The sequence below is a fragment of the Schistocerca americana genome, chromosome 1 (genome assembly GCF_021461395.2).
Source record: "Schistocerca americana isolate TAMUIC-IGC-003095 chromosome 1, iqSchAmer2.1, whole genome shotgun sequence".
NCBI lineage: Eukaryota > Metazoa > Arthropoda > Insecta > Orthoptera > Acrididae > Schistocerca > Schistocerca americana.
In genome coordinates, this window is record NC_060119.1 from 719,415,208 (window position 1) to 719,434,531 (window position 19,324).

The following is a 19,324-nucleotide window of genomic DNA, read 5'->3' on the forward strand; positions in this document are numbered from 1 at the left end:
CTACAGAATCTAAATATTCTGTATTTAAACTGGGGACGTAGAAACGACGGAGAGGCTTCGTCCCGCCGTAGCCCTCAGTGGTTCACAACCCGACAGCAGTCCACCCACCACACCGAACCCAGGGTTATTGTGTGGTTCGGCCCATCGCCGACACAGCCGGAATCGACCAACTCATAAAAATACCCCGGTGTCACACTGTTTAGTGCTATGAAGTAGAGTGATCACAGGATTAGTTGCGGGTAAGCTAAAGCAGGTGGAAAATTTCGGCTCATTGGTAGAATACTGGGAAACTGCAATCAGTCTACAAAGGAGATAACCTACAGATCACACGTGCTGCCCATTCTAAACATTACTCACGCGTGTTCGACCTGCACCAATTACAACTAACAGAGGATACTGAACGTATACAGAGAAGGGCAGCACGAATGGTCACAGGTTTGTTTGACGTCAGAGAGAATCACAGAGATGCTGAAGAATCTGAACTGGCAAGCTATTGAAAACAGACGGAATATCCTAAGAAAGCCTACTTTCAATGTTTCATAAAGAACCGGCTATAAATGATGACTCTAGGAAATTGCCGTGCAGTGCACAGTGGTTCAAAGAGTATAGATGAAGATGTAGAATAGAATCTTTTTAAATGACATAGTACAGAAGAGTGCTGAAGATGGGTGGATAGATCGAGTTACTAATCAGGTGTGGAATCAGATTGGTGATCAAGGAGCTTCATGGCATAATTTAATTAAAAGAAGGGATACGTTTATAAAATGCAACCTGAGACATAAAGGAAAAATTAATTTGCTAGTGGAGGAGCGTATGGAGCATAAAAGTTGTGTAGTGAGACCAAGGCTTGAATACGCAAGCAGGTTCAAATTAAAGCAGGTTGCAGGTGGTGAGTGATATTAGAAGAAATGAAGAGTTTTGTGTTCCCATAGACGCCACACGAGATGTCGCCTTGCGGGATTAGCCGAGCTGTCTTTAGGCGCTGCAGTCATGGACTGTGCGGCTAGTACCGGCGGAGGTTCGAGTCTTCCCTGGGGCATGTGTGTGTGTGTGTGTGTGTGTGTGTGTGTGTGTGTGTGTGTGTGTGTGTGTGTGTGTGTGTCTTTACGATAATTTAGATTAAGTAGTGTGTAAGTTTAGGGACTGATGACCTTAGCAGTTAAGTCCCATAGGATTTCACACACATTCGAACTTTTTTTTTTTTTCTCCACACGAGAAGTTCTGGCAACAGTATTCGGAAATACGAGGAGGAAACATGAGCGTCAATGAAAATATCAGTGTAACGCTGAGGTGTGATCATATAGCCTAATAATGGTTACGGCGTCTGCTCGCGAAAAGTAGGCAATGTGGATTTGAATCCTGCCCTGGTACAAATTTTCGTTTGTCACAACTTATTCATTACATTGCAAATTCAGCATTTCTACCCGTTACCTCACGTATTTCGTATTGTTGCACCTACATTTTTTCACCCCTCTGATTCCGTTTATTTTATTTTAGTGAATTTAATTCAAATGGCGAATAAATAATATCATTAAAAAAAGGAAGAAACGTGGAGAGACGAAATAAAACTAGACAGAAGGGCATAGGCGGCAGTAATAGAGGATATTTGGCGAGATGAGGAATAGTGTCAACAGGTGAAACGAAATAAAAATAAAAGAGAGTTAATGAAAATGTTCCAAAAAGTGAGCGTGTTCTAGTGATCAGTACAGATCACAAAAAAGGAAGTATAAAAGTGATGATCAGGAAGAGTGGTGGTGGTGGTAGTCATAAGTGTCAACGCAGACAACGATCGAAGAATTGCGGGAATTTTCTGTAGTCATTAAAAGTACGCTGCGAACGACTCAGTTTTGTAAACTGTAAAAAGGAGAATAAAAAATTGGGCATATACGAAGAAACAGAGAAGTTTGAAGGAAAATTTTAAATAGCCGAAGATCAATGCTTTATCCATCCACTCAAAAGAGAGTTGAAAGTTCCGAACATCTTTTAGAAGAACGAAAATATTAAATATTCATGATTCGAGAATCCGTCGGAGAATATGAAATAGGAAAAGTTTGGTAAAATTTGCTTGAAATTCTAATAATATTAAGCCATTAATGCTAACAGCTGCTTTATTTGCGGACAAAGATTACAGAAGCTCGAGACGAAAGTAAACAAGGAGGTAGTTTCCTGAAGTGAGGTCCCTTGGACTATTAGAGTAGGTTTTGACCTTAATATGTAAGTAAACTTTAGAATCCAAGGTCGTAGTCAAATTTTGATTTATCTGAAGAGATACCCCGTTTCGTATACTGAGTACATCTAAGTGCGTCGTTACTCTTTTTAAGGTCTGATGATAACTTACAAAGTTAAGTTGAAACGGGTTCTCTGTCCAAATGCATCAACATGTGACCAGTAATGTGAACTCTTCACCGTATCAGGAAAGAAATAGGAACCGGATGATAAAAAATAAGTGTGGCATGTATTTCGCCTATGGCATAGGGGGAAAAGGCTTTTTGAATGGACGAATGATGAAATTAGGACTCCTTACTGCCAGTAGGAATAGCGGTCGGCAGCTAAACGTCAAAGTACGTGAACAGAATGTGATATGAATGATTTAAACTGTGTTATTGTAGATTGTTTAGTGTGAATGTGTAAATAAAAGAACAATACATGACGTAAAGTTGCGCTGTTTGTACATGTGAAGTATTTATGGTAATTTCGTAGTGTGCTTCAGAGCTCACGCTGAGCCTTTGAGATGGCTGCTGCGACGCTTTAGTTCTAATTTTTCTTGGCTGATGTTGAAGTACTGCTTTGTAAGATGAGTGTTGTCTTTCCCTAAGGAGCTGTGAGCCTGGTTCTCGATTCCCTCGACGACATCCACTGTTTACAAGAAGCGCCCCTCAATGACCGTGACTTCCTCCATTCGGTTCTGGAGGATCGGCAACTGCACGCCCTTCTCGAGGTAAGTGCGCCTCATTTCCTTCTATGCGTATTATCGGTTGCTTACGTAACATGTAATTAACCTGATTAGACTTCAACACTTTATTTTTGCATTTTACGTCTTCTTCGCAGTTGAGTGCGTCGTATGATTTACGTCATTATCGAAGGACTGTTCAATATAAAACCAAGTGAAGAACAGCATTTGTGTTATGAAATTTCCTTCTTTCGTGTGATCCACTGCGTTTGAATGTATTGTATTACTTCTGTGAATAGCTTGTATTATATACTACTGGAGTTATATTTTGTGGTATATGTTATTAGAAATTGTTTTGAGAGGCGGTACAAAAGAGCTGATAAAGTACAGTTTCTTTCGGTTATTTTTCTTTTATAATTTGGACGGGATTCATTGTAGAACTACACACATTGCTGAAAAAAAAATGCAACACACTAAAGTAAAAGGTCGTTTTGTTGACAAATGGTGACGCACATACTTCATAATTGTAGGAGTATACAGTAACAAACTGAGGCCAAATGAAACGCGCATGTCACAATAAAGAGTGTCCAAATAGTCATCAGTACACAGTCCGCCCCCCCCCCCTCCTTTCCTGTGTCGTTAGTGCATATGGTTGGGTGTTCTCGCATGCAAACGATCATAAAGCTGCCGAATGACACCCAGTGATAGATAGTCCCAGGCATCTTCAGTTAGTGAGTTAGTTCAAAGTTCCAGGGATCATTTTACGCGATAAATCACAATGAGTTGGAACGAGTTATTTTACACTCATATCGCAAATTGATTTGTACATATGCTGGGCATTTCTAAGGATTTTTTATAGGAAAAAAATAAACAAATGCGAGTTAGTAGTTACAACCCATCAGCTTTTACACATCACGATAAAAGAAATTCTTCTGTGGATTGGAAAGAGTTATTAAGAACATACTTTCTCAGTTTTGTCAGAAATTTTATTTCACTGGGTAAGCGATCAAAAAATTTTGTTGCAACATTATGAAGTTCCTTTTGTGCTTGAGACAACCTTAATATGAAATAATCAATGTCATTTTTTTTCTTCTGGTGTTGTAATTAAGTAAGTCATTGCGCCTTCTGAACTGCAGTGGAGTATTTACAGCAAACTTACCGAGGGAATAAACATATCATGAAACAGTAGTCAGAATGCGCAACTCCTTAAACAGATATTTACAAGATGGTATGTGTGAGCATCACATATTATTCCTACTGCACGTTTTTGAGCAACGAAGAAGTTGTTTCTTAAATATGAGTTACCCCAGAACATTATTCCATATGACTTTCTTGCATGAAAATATGTCAACTGACTGATTCGTCTCTCCCCGAGAATTGCACTGATTCTAAGTGCAGATGTGGCTGAACTAAGGTGTTTTACGAGTTCCAAAATATGCTTATTCCAGCTGAAATTGTCATTGATATGGACGCAGAAGAATGTTGGAAGTTCCCGCTGTATTTATTATTTCGTCACTTTGTGCTCTACTTACAATTGGTGTTTTACCCCAACATGTGCCGAACTGAACATGTCGTGTCCTTTTAAAATTAAGGATGAGACCATCTTAAAAAACGAGTCAATGATACTTTTTAAGAGTGCCGTCCGGGGTGGTCGAGCGGTTCTAGGCGCTTCATTCTGGAACCGCACGACCGCTACGGTCGCAGGCTCGAATCCTGCCTCTGGCATGGATGTGTGTGATGTCCTTAGTTTAGTTAGGTTTAAGTAGTTCTTAGTTCTAGGGGAGTAATGACCTCAGATGTTAAGTCCCGTAGTGCTCAGAGCCATTTGAACCATACTTTTAAGAACTTTGTTTACCATTTCTTCTGTTTCTGTCTGTATGCTTGGATTGATGACAATACTAGTGTCATCTGCAAAAAGATCTAATTCTACTTATTGTATATTGGACGGAAGATCATCTACATATGTGACATACAATAGTGGACCTAAGATTGACCCATCGGAATTATGTTCTGGACTTTATTGATTGTATTACTGAGCACAATTTTTTGCGTTCTTTCGGTTTGAACTGGCATTGTCAATTGGCTGGCAATCCCATAAAACTTAATTTATCCAGAATGATAGTGTGATTCACACGGCACAGAAAATACCAATTGGCACTATTTTGTTACTTAATGCATGTCAAACCTGGTGAGCGAACATTTAAATTGCCTTCTCAGTAGTGCAACTCTTCTGAAAGCCAGACTGTGATTTGCTGAGGATATTACTGTTGCTAAGGTGAGATACTGTTCTATAATACATCACCTTCTTAAAAATTTTGGAAAATGATGTCAGCGGTGAAACAGGTCATTTGTTATTGGCATCTCTCTAATCCCCTTTCTTAAAGATAATTTTGACAATTACATATTTCAGTCTCTGTGGAAAAAGGCCCTGAGTTGGTGATGCATTACGTATTTCAGATAACACCAGGCTTACTATACGAGAGAAAGTCTTTAGTATTCTATTGGAAACACCATCGGAACTGAGGGAATATATAATTTTCTTCATTTCATGTGGAGAAGTTGGTGATGAAGTCATATTGTTGAATCTTATGAGAGTTACTTTTTCAACGTAGTGCTGTGATTTTTCTCGTGAATTATTTGTCTCTGTGCTTTCTACTATATTTAGGAAATGATTATGAAATACATTAGCTACCTGTGAATCTTCCATTCAGTTCAGTAGTGATGTTACCCTGTTCTGTGGCTGGTTGTCCTGTCTCTCATTTCACCACGTTCCATTTTGCCTTAAGTCTCTTGTCAGAATTAAGTTTTCTGACATTATGTGCGTGTTCCCTGATGTTTTTAAGAACCTTTCTTTATAATTTTCATTAATTTTTGTAGTGTGTAACTACCGCAGGATCTCTACTTGTTCTTACCAAAAATACATTTCCCTTATCCTTTCACAAGATACTTAAATCCCTCTAGTGATCCATTGTTTTTTATGTGACTGTTTAGTGTCCTTACTGATTAGCTTATGCGGAAAACTGTTTTCAAATAATAATATGAATTTATCATGGGACGGATTAAATTTTGTGTTAGCATTTGGTTCACTGTAAATTTCATTCCCAGTCATCTCCTGATCTTAAAGACATTTGTATTGGAGTCATTAATTACTGTAACTGATTTCCCCTGAGAAGTATTCGTACTTTAAGGCACTGTGTTATTTATCCTAAGTAACTGTGAATCGTGATCAGACTGAGCGTTTGTTATTGGTTACCCAGTTATTTTATTGCTTTGAGCTACACCATAGAAAACATTATCAATAAGTGTCCTGTCTTCATCCACCCATGTTTTACAGTTAATTACTGAGATCAAAGTGTAGGATCCAAATAAAACTTCCCGGTCATTTTTCCAGTCAGAATCTATCAGAAAATCTACGTTGAAGTCAACACAGGCTATTAACTGCTTGCTGCTGTCTGACAGGTAACACATTAGATTCCTCAAAAGAAGTTCATAATTTGCTAGTGGGAATCTGAATACAGTTACGATTAGAAGCGAACTGTTTTTCAGTATTAATTCACGGCACATACTTCTGTGTCCTGATCACTACAAAATCTAATTGTCTGAATATTTTTGGACTTACGTTCTGTCTTAATATACGTAACAACTCTTTTTCCCGTATTAGTTCTGCATCTTTCATATGTGACTCCTCAAACCCTTTTGGTTACGTGGTACTCAGACAATCACAGGATGTCCATTTTTTTCAACAGGTCTCCAAATTGTACAAACAGCAAGAAGCTCTTCTACCTTATTACTCAGTCCTCGAATACTTCGATGAAATAGCCTAACCTCACTCAATGATCTTGATTTGTGTGATGGTCCCACTCCCCCCCCCCCCCCCCCTCTTTATCCTGTATATTATGCTAGAAGCTTAACCAACCTATGTGTGCCCCACTTATTCAGATGTAGGCCATGTCTAGTTTATCCCCATCTCCCAGTGCGCTGAACTCATATGAGATATCGTTTGAGTCAGCAGCAGTCTGCTCAACTCAGTGTTCACACATCTCACAGCAGTGTTAACCCAGGACCAGTCATGGCGCTACAGGACCTCCACAAAACTCACATTTGTTTGTGTAGTTGCTACTCCTATTTCTTCTAGGGCACTTGTAAAGCTGTAAAATACTGTTCTGAGTTAGACTGTTTCCTGCTCCACCTACTACGATCCTCTTTACCAAAAGCTTTACACAAATTCCCTTGCACTCTTCATTGCCGTTTGGCAATGCTTCTTGCAGGCTCCGAAGAGTAAGTTCCCACACGTGTTCGAATGGCAAGAGGTCTCGTGAGATTGCTGGCGTGGCCAGTTGTTGTACGCCATGAAGAGCACGTTGTGTCGCAACAGCCATATGTGAATGTGCATTGTGATCCTGTGAAAGCACATCACCTTCCTTTTATGAAATGGCAGAAGCGTGAGGAGGAACAACGTGTGCAATGTACCATGCGCTGGTTGCTTCACCCTGCAGAAACACCAGATGTGACTGCGAGTTGTAAGTGATGGATACCCCACACCATGAAGCCTGCGAGGGGACCTGCGGGTTTTGGGGGAATGCACTTCGGAATAAGCCACTCACCAGGTGCCGTACTAGTGAATGTCCATCACTCGCATACGGACAGAACCTACTTTCATCATTTCAAACAACATAGAGCCATTCCACTGTCCAGTCGACTCTTTCACAACACCAGAGGGCCTGTGATAAGGGTGTTGTGATGCCAGCAGTGGCCTGGCCAGAGGCACTCACGATCATAGTCCTGCTGCAAGCAGGCGGTTCCCAGTGGCCTTTAGTGACATAGCAGTTTCAACATGGGCCGCGATTTCTTCTCTGTATGATGGTCGGTCAGTCATCGCTTCTCGCACAATGCATCGAATTCGACGTACGTCTGTACAAGTACAGGCGTCCAAAAGGTGGTGCACAAGTGTGGGAATGTTTCACAGACCACTGTTGAAATCAGCGACACAAACCGATACATTGTGCCCAACATGTGCCGCAGTCTGTCGATACGTCCATTCAGATTCTCGCAGGCCCCTAATGCGACCCCTTTCAAATGGTTGAAGTTGTTCAACAGGAGTATTTACTCGTTAGCTGGGCATTGTTGTAACCTAATATGATGTTTGCAAACACTGGTTGCCTCTGAACTCAGCGTAGTTATTGCCTGCAGAGTTCACATAGTGTGTGCACTGACAGGCCTCGTGAGCACCTTTTGATCGCCAATGATCATGACAGATGAATCACTAACACCACACACAATAATACCCAGATGCCACTGAACACAACCCTTGAAGGTGTTGCATTTGTTTTCCGGAATTGTGTAAATGCTCATGATGTAACAGACTCAAAAAAGGAGGGATCGATGTTTCAGATATCCGTCATGGAATAGCTGATTTATTTTGTCTGTTTTTAAAAGGTCTATTACTTTTTTCGATGCAGTCATTTATTGTACGACGCTGGTATCGTCAGTTAAAATTTAACCTCTTTTTCTCTTGCGTTTAGCTTTTGACAATGAAGTTACCGAACATCTACTGATGCGCAGTCAGTAGTCTGAAATGAAACAACGTTTCCCGGTTTATACATGAAAGTACATATTATAGTACTTGTGAATTGTTTCGCCCAATGTCATTACCTCAGTGGGTACATGATCATAAGCTACAGTCGTTTCTTAATTATAATGTTGTGATGGCTTAAAATCGAAAATCTATTACGAACTGCGTTCTGTTGAAAATTGTGATATATGTGCTGGAAGACTCGATAATCTGTAAGCAAATACAAAACCAATACTTTTTCCTGTTCTTTCTTTTTTAAGTTATGATACATTGGTTAGATAGCAAGGAAGAAGCAGTAGTCAGCCAAAGAAGCAGACTGAAAAGCTGCGATAATTGCTTGGGGAGACTGCGATATTTTAAAGCTAGTCCGAAGCATAATATTGTTCCGAAGGACACACATTCGAACTAAAAGCCTCGTTTACCACCGATTGACATTCTTTAATTCGTAGCTGATTTTTATTATTCCTTAGAGACCTAGTATGAAAATTGGTACGGTATTTGCAGCAGGATGATATCATGGTGACCCTCTACCTTTCCTATCAAAGTACAGTTTTATACGTTGCCGTAGTTAACGTATGTAAGATAAATACGTCGTCCAGATGTGGAAAAGCTACTTTTTTGAAAAAAGTGATTTGCTGTTACATCTTGTCGTAATGGTTCGTGAAGGAGAACAGGGAAAATTTTAGCAATATCAATGTACTAGGTGCAACAGTGATTCAATAAGAGATGGAATAAATTTTGAAAAATAGTGAGAAGAAAACAAGTTGTCAGGCCGACGCTTAGTCGCTGCAAAATATTCCCTGCGGCCTTAGAGTTGCACAATATTGAAGTTTAAACTGCGCCAGGCATTTTCAGATATATTGGATATCATTTTTCGAACATTGGCTCTTTTGTTTATCGATTTTTTTTTTGTTCTGACAACACAGTCAAAGGAAAATAATTCTCCTTCTTACTTGACACCTGTAAATTCTCCTTCACAGACTAAATTGCTGTCGATGATATCTTTTATGAGGGTTACAAATGTTAAAGACCTGATTGTTTTTTTGCTTTTCTCCGTGGAATCATATGTTCATAGATCTTCTTTGTTTAGGGTAAACGTAAATTCTACCTAAAGTTCCTTATGGTGCTGTGCGAGATATCATTGAAGATTATACAGATGGTTAAAAATACTCAGACGTAAAGTCCTTGGTGAAACAGAAACGTCGACCACTTCATTGACTACAGTCCTTTTATGAGACTGTCTAAAAGTGCTCATCCGTTGCCAACGTGGTTTACGGCATTGCTAGCAAAACATCGTCATAAACTTTTCAACACGATGTACAGATTCGCTATGGTCGCAGATATCCGCATGGACGACTGACATATCACAAACAGTGAACTGTACAAAATTGTTCTACAACGTTTGAGTTTGCACGAAATTATACTGTACCGGTCTGTCTATTACAGCATCCATTGAAGCTCCAAAGAAACTCGTATAGGTACGGATATTCGAATACAGAGGTATCTAAAGAGGCATAATACGGCGCTGCTATAGGTAACGCCTGTATAAGACAACTAGTGTCTGGCGCAGGTGTTAGATCGGTTACTGCTGCTACAACAGCAGGTTATCAAAATTTAAGTGAGTTTGAACGTGGTGTTACAGTCGGCGCACGAGCGATGGGACACAGTATATCCGAGGTAGTGATGAAGTGGGGATATTCCCGTACGACCATTTCACGAGTGTGCCGTAAGTATCAGAACTCCGGTGAAAGATCAAATCTCCGACATCGCTTAGGCCGGAAAAAGATGCTGCAAGAACGGAACCAACAACGACTGAAGAGAATCGTTCAAGTGACAGTCGTGCAACCCTTCCGCAAATTGCTGCGGATTTCAATGCTGGGCCATCAAAAAGGGTCAGTTTGCGGACCATTCAACAAATCATCGATATGGGCTTTCGGAGCCGAAGACCCACTCGTGTACCCTTGATGACTGTACGACACAAATCTTTACACCTCGCCTGAGCCCGTCATCACAGACATTGGACTGTTGAAGACTCTAGATACGACTCTGACAGGTGACACGTACGTCTGCATCCTGTCTAATCACCTGCATCCATTCATGCCCATTGCGCGTTCTGTCGGACTTGGGCAATTCCACCAGGACAATGCGACACCCCATACGTCCAGAATTGGTACAGAGTGGCGTCAGGAACACTCCTCTGAGTTTAAACATTTCCGCTGGCCACCTAACTCCACAGACATGAATATTATGAATATATCTGGGATGCTTTGCAACGTGCGTTCAGAAGAGATCCCCACCCCCGATACTCTTACGGATTTATGGACAGTCCTGCAGGATTCATGGCGTCAATTTCCTCCAGCACTAATTCAGACATTAGTTGAGTCCTATCGAGGTCAGCACGGATCACGCGAATGCATGGCGCAGAGGACGATTATTTCAGCAATGCTTGGGCTTTTCGCATTTTGTACGCAAAAAACGCGTAACTTCTTATGTAACAGTTTGTGGACAGCTGACTTGTTCTCTGCAATTTGCATGGTGCACGACGAATTTACTTCTGGGGGGATGCATTGAAGTGCAGCTTGTGCTCCATAAAAATGTGCTTCAGACACACGGGGTACATCCGCTTCGTTTAAGTTCTGTGACATTGTTTAGTTTTTGAACCACCTCATTATGCTTGTTTTTGCCGATGGTATCTTCTCTTACTGCCATCGATAATTCCACAGTACCGTTGTCACAGATGCAGATTCTGCAGAGCAAACGTGACATTGCACCTGGTCTGTCGTCATTTTGATGCAGTCAAAGACAAATCTACGACATAAGACAAAGGAGAAGAACTTTAAGAAATGCTAAATGTTTGACTACAAACAACGATTCTCTATCTCTGATAGTTTCCAGGGAATGACTTTTTGAAATGATACCGGAGATTTATGGACAAGCCGCGCGGGATTAGCCGAGCGGTCTGAGGCGCTGCAGTCACGGACTGTGCGGCTGGTCCCGGCGGAGGTTCGAGTCCTCCCTCGGGCATGGGTGTGTGTGTGTGTATTTGTCCTTAGGATCATTTAGGTTAAGTAGTGTGTACGCTTAGGGACTGATGACCTTAGCAGTTAAGTCCCATAAGATTTCACACACATTTGAACATTTATGGACACTCCTAGAAGTAACTGCATTGACAAGGGATTCCACATACTCAGCAGTCAACGAATGGCGCAGACCTTTACTGAAATAAAATAATTATTGCATTTTTGTCTATCTTGAGTACTGCGTCAGTTATATATTTTTTTAAAAACGACTGCAACAATTCAGTGGTAGTCTTACGAATGATGAACTTTCTTTGAACAATTCCTTTTTTGTAAGTAGTATTCATGATATTTTTTCATATTAATCGTTTATTTTTAAGGCAAATTTCAAATGATTTATTTGTTTTTCCAAGTACCGTGGACCATAGATTCTTACAGTCAACCAGTGACTTCATTATTCCTCTCTCCCGCTTTTACCTTTTTGTAAAAGTTGTATATCGTTGAAGACCATAAGACATGTAAAAGTGTAAAGGAGGCCTGTATCCAACAGTGTACATGAAATGCCTGATGAGAATGACCCGTGCATGAGAGTGGCCCCTCTATAAACGTTGTGCCGCAAAATAATCTTCTTTGCTAGTTGAGAACTGTGTGGGTGGTCTTAATTCCATTCAGAAAATTTAAAAATTTAGAGGGTTCGTTTCCTTCATGAGAAGAAGTAGTACATTCTTGAAGGACTCAAAAATTTCTTCACAAACTGTTTCACAGAACTGTGCTTTTAAGCAGAGAGTAAAAACACATCCATGCCCGAGGCAGGATTCGAACCTGCGACCGTAGCGGTCGCGCGGTTCCAGACTGTAGCGCCTAGAACCGCTCGGCCACTCCGGCCGGCTCTGGCACTGCATCCCATCATCCCTTAAAGTATGTCGATACACGATGCCACAAGGCGAACCCCTTAAAGGCGCTCCTGAGGACATTGGGGTGGGAAATAATGGAACATCAACCTTACTCATCCGACATGAGTCTGTGCGATTACGACCTGTTCGCCGAAATGAAGTAACCTCTTCGTGGCATGCGCTACAATACAAGAGAAAGCATCATCTGTGCCAGACGGTGGTTTTTGCAAGTCATCGACAGGGATGTACGCGCAGATGCTGTACGACGTCTTCTGTCTGAATGGCGCAACGTGATCGATATGTGGGGCGACTATGTTGACGGCATGTAATACGGTGAACTTCTGTAGATAAAGTCTGGTATGAATTTGAACAGTGTTGCCACTGCTTTTTGTCCAACCCATGTATGTCTCTTGCTTTCTTGCTCTTCTGGTAACTGACATTTCTTTGTAGATGAAAATTACCCGTCGTGCTTGCATATACTCATGTTCAGAGAAAGCAGAACGCCTTGAACCACTAGATGAAGGAAATTCATACGTATTCACAGGACATGTACATTAGTATATTCTACAGAAATGATTAGCATTTGAACCATGTCGGCCCGCGGATTCATGGTCATCCTTTATATCGCGTCGTAACACCACCTACCGGTAAAATGTGCGTGGAGCTCTCGTTGTCTCCATAAACCGAAGATAGTGGATCAATTTTACTTGAACAAACGTGCAGGATGTTTCACGACGTATGCGCGAACCATACCGTCACGTAAGTTAGTTCGAAAGAGGGCGCATTGTCGGTGTGAGAGAATGTGATGCATCCATCCGGGAAACTGCTGGTCGTATGGGACGAAGTGTTTAGGCAGTGCAACGGGTGTGTGCCGAATGGTTCACGGAAGTGTTCAGAACACGACGCAATGCGTCAGGTCACACCATCCAGACCACCCCATGAGAAGATCGACACTTCGTCCGAATGGCATTGCGGGACAGATCTGCGTCCTCCTCGGCTGTGGCGCAACAGTAGAACAGTGTAACACATCGTCCACTATCAAGGGTGATAGTCAGTCGCCATTTATTACAGCACGGGTTAAGTGCGCGTCGTCCACTCCTCTGCCTATCATTGACGAATGAGCAAAAACATCCTATGCGACAATGGTGTATTGAACGACGTCACAGGGGACAGGAATGACATCAGATAGTGTCTTCGGACGGATCCAGGTTATGTTTGTTTGAAAATGATGGTCGCATTTTGATTCGCCGCAGACAGGGGGAGCGGCATCACAGTGACTGTATTCCCATAAGACACACAGCGCCAACTCAAGGCCTGATGGTGTGGGGTGCTATTGGATACAACCATAAATCACAGTCCGCGCATGTACAGGGCACTGTGAGCAGGGTGACCTACGAGAATGACATCCTGCGACCCGTAGCCTTCACCTTTCTGTACAACACCCCCAGACGCCATTTTCAGCAAGACAGTGCCTGCTGCGCCAACACTGGCTTCTTGGTGTCAGAGGATGTCAGCCTTTTCGCCAGGCCTGCCAGATCACTAGACCTGTCGCCGATCGAAAATGGGTGCAGTGCTGTGACCCAATGCCAACCACCACAAATGACCTATGGAAAGAAGTGAATGCAGCAAGTATGGCTATACCAAGGCGTCGCCATTCGCGCTTTATTCGCGTCGATGCCATCAATCATAGAAAAAGTTATTACCGCCCATGGCGGACATTGTGCCCACAAGGCAACAAGACACAAGCTGAATCGAGGTGACTGAAATGCTAATTGTTTCTGCCGAAAGTACTAATGTACATACCCTGTGAAAACGAACGTTCTATCTTTAGTCGTTCAAGGTTTTATGTTTTTTAATGAACACGAGTGTATATCCGCACGAAGCCTGATGCAAGGCAGCCCTACTGTGGCCTGTGCACATCGTGAGTGGGATCGATGGCGGTAGCTTTAGCGTTTTTGCGATAGCATTCGAAGCCTTGGGCTGTGGTAGCAGCCCTAAGAAGAGTCCACGAAAGCGGTGCCAAGCCTGCAGGCAACAGGGCATGTCGACGAATCTGTGGAACGAGGGATCGAACAGGATATGCTGATGTTACTATCCGAAGACGATAATTCGTTTCCAGAACAGCCGGTTTTTTTTATGTTTCAGGTGTTCTGGTACTCGAGACGAATCCCTGGTCAACTTAGGCATTTGGCAATATGATCTGCTCCCATAATTCTCCCGTCTCATTTAAAGACCCTCACTTTGCAACGACTACAACGAATGAGCTGGGGCTAGGGACAAAAATTTTGAGAGTCCATAAACTTCTTTTCCTGACATAGAGTTCAAGTTAGCAGGTAGTGATGTCACTAGACCGAAGTGCAACAGGAAATTTTTACTCTGCCGAATAACTTCTCCGTTATACAACGAATCCTGCTGAGGACGAGAAGAAGCAAGAGTTTGGATTGATGATTTACGCACTCGCCGGAACTACAGTCGGAGGGATTAAGCTCGAATTTGTCTTTGACCATCGCGGTAACCGTTTTGCTGAGAAATTAGAGGTTGAAGCGACTTACGGTACGTAACTTGAGGCACGGTCGAAAACGTGGCGACTAGGCCTGCAGGCCCAATTTGTTGTTTGCACGGGGCGCTTCGGCGACGTTATCTGCGACTTGTTCGCGGAGCCGCACGGTCGCCACCGGTCAACAAGGTTGTCTTTTATCGGTGTCGCGTTCGTCTGTAGACGATTAAGTTCTAACGCGCTCCGCACATTTAAAAGTTATGAAACAGATGCTGTTGGCTGAAAGTACTGATATTTGCGGAATGCTGCTTATGACTACCGTATAGCCAAGCTCCAACGAAAATTTGTCACAGGTATGCATCACGGGTAGACTCTAAGGCCGGTATTACCTTCCCAACTTGTCGGTACTGTAATAAGGAAGTTTGTAAAAGTTAGGCTACGGATAATTTTTCTTCAAATCTAGCGCCTCGTCGTAGATTTGATAAAAGAAAGCGTTCATCTTCTGTTTTTGCACGTATAAACGTAACCGATGGAGCGTTAGCTTCGCCGTAGCTGTCTGAAATACAGTGTTTATCAATATGGTTTCGAAATTTATATCGTGCGTCGCATCTGCAACGAAATTGATAGAAATTTATGAGACAAGTGAAACACTTCATAATTTGCGGCATCCCGAATATAAAAATAGAAGCGAGGGCTATAAAAATTGCGGAAGCCATTAGCCATTACGGCCGGGGTGTACCCCTGGGATATAAAGGAGAAAATCTGTAACTTTTGTAGAAATAAAAATATTTCTTAATGCCTGCAGTATGTGCCAAACAGTTATTTGCCTTCAGATATTTCTCCTTCACTGCTATGTAAATAGTTACACACGCTTCTAGTATTATTTTCGTCGTTGTGCGCTATGGTATTCGAGTGCTATACTAGAAACTAGAGTAGCTTTCTCCTGTTGCAAGAAATCGCAGTGTTCAAGATAAGTCTGTCTTTCGCGGATAAAGTGTGACGTGTGTATTCTGCTTCGTAAGATGATGGGTCGCATTCTTGAGCTCACATTGAAATGTACTCTCGTCCATTCGCAAGCAATTTTCAAACAACGTCCTCGACTTGCAACATCCGTGACAGATTCTGTTGGATGACTTTAGCATCTCGCCTTAAAACCAATCCAAGTACATTCCCGTTTCCTGTTCTCCTGCTCCTGTTGAAAATGCAATTACACTGCAGTTGTGGTGCACTCAATTGCAGACCAGTGCAGTAATAAGTCTTCGTTGGCCATTTTGAAGGAACTATGACGTCAAAGATCTTTGTCAAAGGCAATTTGACGACAGTGTAATACTCCTGTTAGCGCCACGTCAGATTGTTGTTGTTGTGGTCTTCAGTCCTGAGACTGGTTTGATGCAGCTCTCCATGCTACTCTATCCTGTGCAAGCTTTTTCATCTCCCAGTACCTACTGCAACCTACATCCTTCTGAATCTGCTTAGTGTATTCATCTCTTGGTCTCCCTCTACGATTTTTACCCTCCACGCTGCCCTCCAATACTAAATTGGTGATCAAATGGCTCTGAGCACTATGGGACTCAACTGCTGAGGTCATTAGTCCCCTAGAACTTAGAACTAGTTAAACCTAACTAACCTAAGGACATCACAAACATCCATGCCCGAGGCAGGATTCGAACCTGCGACCGTAGCGGTCTTGCGGTTCCAGACTGCAGCGCCTTTAACCGCACGGAATTGGTGATCCCTTGATGCCTCAGAACATGTCCTACCAACCGATCCCTTCTTCTGGTCACGTTGTGCCACAAACGTCTCTTCTCCCCAATCCTATTCAATACTTCCTCATTAGTTATGTGATCTACCCATCTAATCTTCATCATTCTTCTGTAGCACCACATTTCGGAAGCTTCTATTCTCTTCTTGTCCAAACTATTTATCGTCCATGTTTCACTTCCATACATGGCTACACTCCATACGAATACTTTCAGAAATGACTTCCTGACACTGAAATCAATACTGGATATTAACAAATTTCTCTTCTTCAGAAACGCTTTCCTTGCCATTGCCAGCCTACATTTTATATCCTCTCTACTTCGACCATCATCAGTTATTTTGCTCCCCAAATAGCAAAACTCCTTTACTACTTTAAGTGCCTCATTTCCTAATCTAATTCCCTCAGCATCACCCGACTTAGACTACATTCCATTATTTATCCTTGTTTTGCTTTTGTTGATGTTCATCTTATATCCGCCTTTCAAGACACTGTCCATTCCATTCAACTGCTCTTCCAAGTCCTTTGCTGTCTCTGACAGAATTACAATGTCATCGGCGAACCTCAAAGTTTTAATTTCTTCTCCATGAATTTTAATACCTACTCCGAATTTTTCTTTTGTTTCCTTTACTGCTTGCTCAATATACAGATTGAACAACATCGGGGAGAGGCTACAACCCTGTCTTACTCCCTTCCCAACCACTGCTTCCCTTTCATGTCCCTCGACTCTTATAACTGCCATCTGGTTTCTGTACAAATTGTAAATAGCTTTTCGCTCCCTGTATTTTACCCCTTCCACCTTCAGAATTTGAAAGAGAGTATTCCAGTCAACATTGTCAAAAGCTTTCTCTAAGTCTACAAATTCTAGAAACGTAGGTTTGCCTTTCCTTAATCTTTCTTCTAAGATAAGTCGTAAGGTCAGTATTGCCTCACGTGTTCCAGTGTTTCTACGGAATCCAAACTGATCTTCCCCGAGGTTGGCTTCTACTAGTTTTTCCATTCGTCTGTAAAGAATTCGTGTTAGTATTTTGCAGCTGTGACTTATTAAACTGATAGTTCGGTAATTTTCACATCTGTCAACACCGGCTTTCTTTGGGATTGGAATTATTATAATCTTCTTGAAGTCTGAGGGTATTTCGCCTGTTTCATACATCTTGCTCACCAGATGGTAGAGTTTTGTCAGGACTGGCTCTCCCACGGCCGTCAGTAGTTCCAATGGAATATTGTCTTCTCCGGGGGCCTTGTTTCGACTCAGGTCTTTCAGTGCTCTGTCAAACTCTTCACGCAGTATCATATCTCCCATTTCATCTTCATCTACATCCTCTTCCATTTCCATAATATTGTCCTCAAGTACATCGCCCTTGTATAGACCCTCTATATACTGCTTCCACCTTTCTGCTTTCCCTTCTTTGCTTAGAACTGGGTTTTCATCTGAGCTCTTGATATTCATACAAGTGGTTCTCTTATCTCCAAAGGTCTCTTTAATTTTCCTGTAGGCGGTATCTATCTTACCCCTGGTGAGATAAGCCTCTACATCCTTACATTTGTCCTCTAGCCATCCCTGCTTAGCCATTTTGCACTTCCTGTCGATCTCATTTTTGAGACGTTTGTATTCCTTTTTGCCTGCTTCACTTACTGCATTTTTATATTTTCCCCTTTCATCTATTAAATTCAATATTTCTTCTGGTACCCAAGGATTTCTACTAGTTCTCGTCTTTTTACCTACTTGATCCTCTGCTGCCTTCACTACTTCATCCCTCAAAGCTACCCATTCTTCTTCTACTGTATTTATTTCCCCCATTCCTGTCAATTGCTCCCTTATGCTCTCCCTGAATCTCTGTACAACCTCTGGTTCTTTTAGTTTATCCAGGTCCCACCTCCTTAAATTCCCACCTTTTTGCAGTTTCTTCAGTTTTAATCTACAGGTCATAACCAATAGATTGTGGTCAGAGTCCACATCTGCCCCTGGAAATGTCTTACAATTTAAAACCTGGTTCCTAAATCTCTGTCTTACCATTATATAATCTATCTGATACCTTTTAGTATCTCCAGGGTTCTTCCATGTATACAACCTTCTTTCATGATTCTTAAACCAAGTGTTAGTTATGATTATGTTGTGCTCTGTGCAAAATTCTACCAGGCGGCTTCCTCTTTCATTTCTTAGCCCCCAATCCATATTCACCTACTATGTTTCCTTCTCTCCCTTTTCCTACACTCGAATTCCAGTCACCCATGACTATTAAATTTTCGTCTCCCTTCACTATCTGAATAATTTCTTTTATTTCATCATACATTTCTTCAATTTCTTCGTCATCTGCAGAGCTACTTGGCATGTAAACTTGGATTACTGTAGTAGGTGTGGGCTTCGTATCTATCTTGGCTACAATAATGCGTTTACTATGCTGTTTGTAGTAGCTTACCCGCACTCCTACTTTTTTATTCATTATTAAATCTACTCCTGCATTTGATTTTGTGTTTATAACCCTGTAGTCACCTGACCAGAAGTCTTGTTCCTCCTCACACCGAACTTCACTAATTCCCACAATATCTAACTTTAACCTATCCATTTCCCTTTTTAAATTTTCTAACCTACCTGCCCGATTAAGGGATCTGACATTCCACGCTCCGCTCCGTAGAACGCCAGTTTTCTTTCTCCTGATAACGACGTCCTCTTGAGTAGTCCCCACCCGGAGATC

At 41.9% G+C, this 19,324-nt stretch overlaps 1 protein-coding gene across 1 annotated transcript in view; it reads left to right on the top strand.

Moving 5' to 3' along the window:
* LOC124593828 (peripheral plasma membrane protein CASK-like) overlaps positions 1-19,324 on the top strand; it is a 703,051-nt gene that overhangs the window by 452,321 nt on the left and 231,406 nt on the right. Inside the window, exon 10 of the mRNA XM_047132179.1 lies at positions 2,817-2,938. Coding sequence (XP_046988135.1) covers positions 2,817-2,938 — 122 coding nt within the window. The remainder of the gene's footprint in view (positions 1-2,816; positions 2,939-19,324) is intronic.